At 44.0% G+C, this 5,996-nt stretch overlaps 1 protein-coding gene across 1 annotated transcript in view; it reads left to right on the top strand.

The window, feature by feature from the left end:
- Window positions 1-5,996, top strand: part of WDR59 (WD repeat domain 59) — a 152,038-nt gene that overhangs the window by 42,461 nt on the left and 103,581 nt on the right. The window contains exons 3-4 of the mRNA XM_011976799.1: window positions 987-1,122; window positions 5,726-5,811. Of these exons, the coding sequence (XP_011832189.1) occupies window positions 987-1,122; window positions 5,726-5,811 (222 nt within the window). The remainder of the gene's footprint in view (window positions 1-986; window positions 1,123-5,725; window positions 5,812-5,996) is intronic.

Here is a 5,996-nt window from a genome sequence, read left to right as displayed (position 1 = left end):
AGTTTAGTTTTCTTGACCAGGGAGTAGTACGGGGAAATTGTAACCCTCCTGATAGATTTAGTTTAGTTTTCTTGACCAGGGAGTAGTACGGGGAATTTTGAGATTTTCTGCTTCTACAGGATTTTGGCTTAATAATAAGTGATACGTTTAATTTAACTCACATTTGTTGAGTGCTGAGCACTGTGCCTAGTGATGTGAAGCATACAAAGATATTCAAGACGGCCGGGCACGGTGGCTCATGCCTGTAATCCCAGCACTTTGGGAGGCTGAGGCGGGTGGATCACCTGAGGTCAGAAGTTCCAGATCAGCCTGGCCAACATGGTGAAACTCCGTCTCTACACAAAATACAAAAATTAGCTAGGTGCGATAGCGGGTGCCTGTAAACCCAGCTACTCGGGAGGCTGAGGCAGGAGAATCACTTGAACTTGGAAAGTGGAGGTTGCAGTGAGCCGAGATCGTACCACTGTACTCCAGCCTGGGTGACAGAGCGAGACTCTGTCTCAAAAAAAAAAAAACAAAAGATACTCGAGACATGGTTCGTTCTTTGAACACTTAGTTGACTCAGGACAAGAGCCTTAAATTAGTAGTCCTGCTACAAGATAAATGCTGCGGTCAAAATGCAAACTATGCAGCGGGAGTAATGTGGAATTAACTAGTTTAGTAATTAACCCTGGCTGGGGCATGAGGAAAGGCTGGGAGAGTTGGAGATGAATCCCGGGAGAAGGCCAGACTCTCATGAATGGATGTGGTAGGGAAGGCCATCTCTGGAGGTAGGACTGTCACAGGGACACTTCTTCTCTTTGTGTGACAGCCATCTTGAGTTACTCTTGTCACTTCTTTGCCTTTCAGAGTAAATAAATGCCATATGTGTTTGGGTTTTTTGGAGCACTGCTTGCAAATTGTATGCAATTCCAATTGTGCTTTTCTATCCTAATGCTAATGATGTTGTGCTTTTATACTATTACAATGTTGATGTTGGTCTCTAGCCGCAGATTCTTGTACATCGTCAATCTGGATGCCCCTTTCGAAGGTCACCGAAAGATCTCTCGCCAGAGCAAATGGGACATTGGAGCTGTGCAGTGGAATCCTCATGACAGCTTTGCACACTATTTTGCAGCTTCGGTGAGCTTATTTAAGGAATACAGGAGAATGCTGTTAAATGTGTCATCTGGGGCTGGCCGATCTATGTCCTGTGTAGAGAAGAGAGTGCAGTCCTCATTGCTCAGTTGGAAAAGAGGTTTGGATGGTTCTGAAAGAAAGACAGAGGCAAGTTACATATTAAATATATGTGGGAATGCTCGCTGGTCCCATCGGTGTCAGGCCTTGTATTTCTAGGGACTGAATCCAGATTTTGAAAGGGAAACAGGCAGATGCATCCATTTCTGTGAGTGATGAGAACCTGTTTCATCAGCAGCAATGTAACTAGCCAGCGGCCAAATGGCAGATGACTTTGAAAAACATTCTAAGGAGGGTAACTGGGGAGCTGGTGTGGAGTTGACCTTCATTGCTTTCCGAGGGATCAGAAGACTTCCCCTACCCTTCCATTCAAAGGAAAGGATTCTTCCTTGGTTGGGAATCATTAGATTTCGTTAACCCCATCAAATTTTATGTGCCTGTTTATGTGTGATTTTTTTCCCTTGGGAAAACATGTATAAGTTTTGTTAGGTTTTCTAATACAAAAATCTTTTCTTTATACAAAAGGATTCTGGACTAGAACCTCTCTGGCATCTTTCTCCAGATTCTGTGTCACATTGTATTCTAGAATAATGAGAGATCTAAACTTTTTGCTCTTTTTGCATTGGGCTGGCAGGAGAGTATTTAAAGGAATCCTTCTGATTCACCAGGGGCAGGACCACTGTACAGCCTGTCTCAGTCTGTTCTTGTCAGGAAAGGCAGTCTGCGGAAGGAAAGCATCTGAGCAAAGAAAGAAGAGCAACTTTGTCAGCTTGAGAAGGAACAGAAAGCCGCCCTTCCAAAGCTGTTTCCAAAATAGGATCTGCCTTTAACTGTGGATGTCTGAGGTTGCGCTGATTTTCAGGGCTATTCTGAAAGAGAAAGGGATAGTCAGTCTTCCTGCCTTTCTACTCTCAGCCTCTCTCCTGGGTGATAGAAGGAGCTCTTTTAGTTGGTTTATACCTTGGGCCTCTTATTCCCCTCTCACCCTCAGCCCCTGATCATCTAGCCCAGGATTTTTTAACCTTGGCACTACTGGCTTGTTGGGTCACTCTTTGTGGTGGGGGCTGTCCTGTGCATTGTAGGAAGTTCAGCAGCATCCCTGGACCTACCTGCTAGATCTCAGTAGTATCCTCCCCTCCCCTTGTTATAACAATCAAAAATGTCTCCAGACACTGTCAGGTGTCCTCAGAAGCGAAATCACCTCTGATTGGGAACCTTTGGTTTAGACTGACGCCTCAGTAGTTGTATTCCGTGGATTAACACTGCATTTGTTCGGGAGTGCTAACAAAGACAGCCTTTTTAAAATTTGTTCTTTCACAATTAATCATTTTAAAGTGAACAATTCAGTATCCTTCACTGCGTTCACAGTGTTGTATAATCACCACCTCTATCCAATTCCCAAGCATTTCTATCCCTCCAGGGTAAAACCCTTTACTCATTAAGCAGTTTCTCCCCATTTCTCCCTCCCTTGCAACTCGTGGCAACCACCAGTCTGCGCTCTGTCTCAATGGATTGATCTATTCTGGATCTTTCATAGACATGAGATCATAAAATAAGTGGTCTTTTGTGTCTGACTTCTTTTACTTAGCATAATGTTTTGAAGTTCATCCATGTTATAGCAGGTATCAGAACTTCATTCCTTTTTATGAGTGAATAATATTCCATTGTGTAATTATTTATCTAGCTGTCCATCCATCAGAGGACATTTGACTGGCTATTGACTAGAGCTGGCATGAACATATGTGTGGATGTACTTGTTTTCACTTCTTTTGGGTATACACCTAAGAGTGGAATTGCAGGGTCATATGGTAATTCTGTGTTGAACTTTTGGAGGGAACCACCAAACTATTTTCACAGTTGCTAAACCTTTTAAACTCCCATCAGCAATGCACAGAGTTCCAATTTTTCCACATCTTCTCCAAAATTTATTTTTTGTATTTTTAAAAAATTGTAGCCATCCTAGTGGATGTGAAGGTGTGAAGTGGTACTTTACTATGTTTGTTTGTTTGTTTGTTTTGAGCTGGAGTTTCACTCTTGTTGCCCAGGCTAGAGTGCAGTGGCGCGATCTCGGCTCACCACAACCTCCACCTCCGGGGTTCAAGTGATTCTGCTGCCTCAGCCTCCCGAGTAGCTGGGATTACAGGCATGTACCACCATGCCCGGCTAATTTTGTATTTTTAGTAGAGGCAGGGTTTCTCCATGTTGGTCAGGCTGGTCTCAAACTCCTGACCTCAGGTGATCCACCCACCTCGGCCTCCCAAAGTGCTGGAATTACAGGCGTGCGCCATTGCACCCGGCCTTATTGTGGTCTTAATTTACATTTCCCCAGTGACTAAGGATGTTGAGTATCTTATTGGCCACGCATATGCCTTTTTTTTTTGAGAAATGTCTATTCAAGACCTCTGCCCTTTTTTGAATTGGGTTGTTTGCATTTTTGCTGTTGAATCGTAGGAGTTCTTTATATATTCTGGATATTAGATCTTTATCAGATATATGATTTGCAAATGTTTTCTCCCCTTTTGTTGGTTGTCTTTTTACATTCTTGACAGTGTTCTTTGATGCACAAAAGCTTTAATTTTAATGAAGTTTATCTGTTCTTTTTTCTTGGTTGGAAGGCAACTTTTTTTTTTTTTTTTGGAGACAGAGTCTCGCTCTGTTGCCCAGGCTGGAGTGCAGTGGCGCCATCTCAGTTCATTGCAGCCTCCACCTCCCAGGTTCAAAGAATTCTTGTGCCTCAGCCTCCCAAGTAGCTGGGACTATAGGCACGTGCCTCCACACCTGGCTAATTTTTGTATTTTTAAATAGAGACGGGCTTTCACCATGTTGGCCAGGCTGGTCTCTAACTCCTGACCTCAAGTGATCTGCCTGCCTCAGCTTCCCAAAGTGCTGGGATTACAGGCGTGAGCCACTGCCCCTGGCTGGAAGAAAACCTTTTGAGAAAGCTTTAGTTAGGGAAATCTGAGGTCAAGTCCTAGTTTTAACATTCTGTCTTTTATCTTGAGAGGCCCCACAATTTTCTGAGCCTTGCTTGCCTCATCTATAATGTGGGTGATGATACCCACTGTGGCGTGTGCTGGGGGAGGACAGAGGCCAGATGCGTTAAGGTGGACTGGCACTAGCAGACCCTCCAAAAACGGCAGGGAAAATTATCAGAAGATGAGGGGACTTTTCTTTTCATTCCTGTTCCCGTTGGAAGCTATTTTGAATCCTAACCTTTTCACAAGAATCTTACCTTTTTCAGTTTGGAAACTGGTATTTCAGGATAAAAATCTCAGAATTTTATACATCTGTCTCTGAGCTAAAATGACAGTCTATTACATATATATCATTTCGAAAATTATTAAGTGGCCTGCCATTGTTCTCAGCCTATTAGTAATCTTTATCACTTTCAGTGTGTTTCATAAACTCATGGTATGTAGGGAGCCTTTGCTGTTTTGTTATATATTTAAGTGAAATGTACTTTGATAGAAGTTATTTTTCTATTGTAGCTGTGGTTTCTTCCGGTCCATTTTCCCTGTCACTTTCTGCTTAACTCTTTATGAAATTAAATACAGGCATATTTCAAGGAATGTTAAATAATTTTGCCTTCTAGGACACCCTTTTGATGGTCTTTCTTCTTTTCTTTCTTTCTTTTTTTTTTTTTTTGAGATAGGGTCTTGCTGTGTCACCCAGGCTGGAGTACAGTGGCACAATCACAGCTTACTGTAGCCTCGACCTCCCAGGCTCAAGCGATCCTCCCACCTTAGCCTCTCGAGTAGCTGAGACCACAGGCATGCACCACCATGACTGGCTAATTTTTAATTTTTTTTGTAGAGATGTGATTTGGCTATGTTGCCCAGACTGGTCTTGAACTCCTGGGCTCAAGCAGTCCTCCTGCCTCAGCCTCTCAAAGTACTGGGATTACAGGCATGAGCCACCACGCCCAGCCTCTTTTTTCTCTCTTATGCACCTCTGGTTTTAAAGTGTCATAGGACCCAGTTGTGATGGTGCAGTCTTCACTCCTCACACCTTATCCCAGCTATCCTGGACTCTGAGGCAAGGGGATCGTTTGAGCTCAGGAGTTCTAGAAAAGCATGGGCAATATAGATCCCATCTCAAGAAAAAAAAAAAAAAACCTGTGGTAGGTGGACTCTGGCCATTTGATCATGGAAGGGTGAGCTGGAGACATCCAGTATACCAGCAGCTGGGGAGACGAGTGTGACCTTCAGAGGGAGGAGGTTCCTCCAGTGGCCGGGACATTTTCCTGGCCTATGAAGCTCATGTGCAGAAGTGTTTCTGCACCTTCAGTTCAGCTGTGACTGTTCAAGATGTGTCTCTTAAGATAGTCCTGCCTTTCCATTTTGAGATTCACAGACCTACATACTGAGCTGAAGTTAGCTCAAGCTAATGTTAATTGTACTTATTCCTGATGGCTTTTCAAAGAAAAGTTCAGCCTGAAGGATCTCTGCCATGCGTGAGATCCCTGGCTTCCTCTTCCGCCTTAAGCTGATTGGGGCAAGAGCATATATACCAACGTATTTGCCTGCGGCCTTCTTTCCCTTCTTTTCAGAGCAACCAACGGGTGGACCTTTACAAGTGGAAAGACGGCAGTGGGGAAGTTGGCACAACCTTACAAGGCCACACTCGTGTCATCAGGTAGGCACCAGTCCTCCACAGCTCCTTAGCTGTCTTGCTTTGTCACAGTCCCCTGGGAACGAAATGATGATGCCATCCTCCTTGCATGGCTTGACCGTCTGTGTTACACAGGCCCCGGGTGGTCAGCGGGTTATTAGCATTCACTCAGATGATGGTGGAGAACACAGTGAGGAACAGCTGTCATT

Source organism: Mandrillus leucophaeus, unplaced genomic scaffold (genome assembly GCF_000951045.1).
Source record: "Mandrillus leucophaeus isolate KB7577 unplaced genomic scaffold, Mleu.le_1.0 Scaffold17, whole genome shotgun sequence".
Taxonomy (NCBI): domain Eukaryota; kingdom Metazoa; phylum Chordata; class Mammalia; order Primates; family Cercopithecidae; genus Mandrillus; species Mandrillus leucophaeus.
Note: the sequence above shows the minus strand (reverse complement) of the source record. Positions and strands in the feature narration are given on the sequence as shown.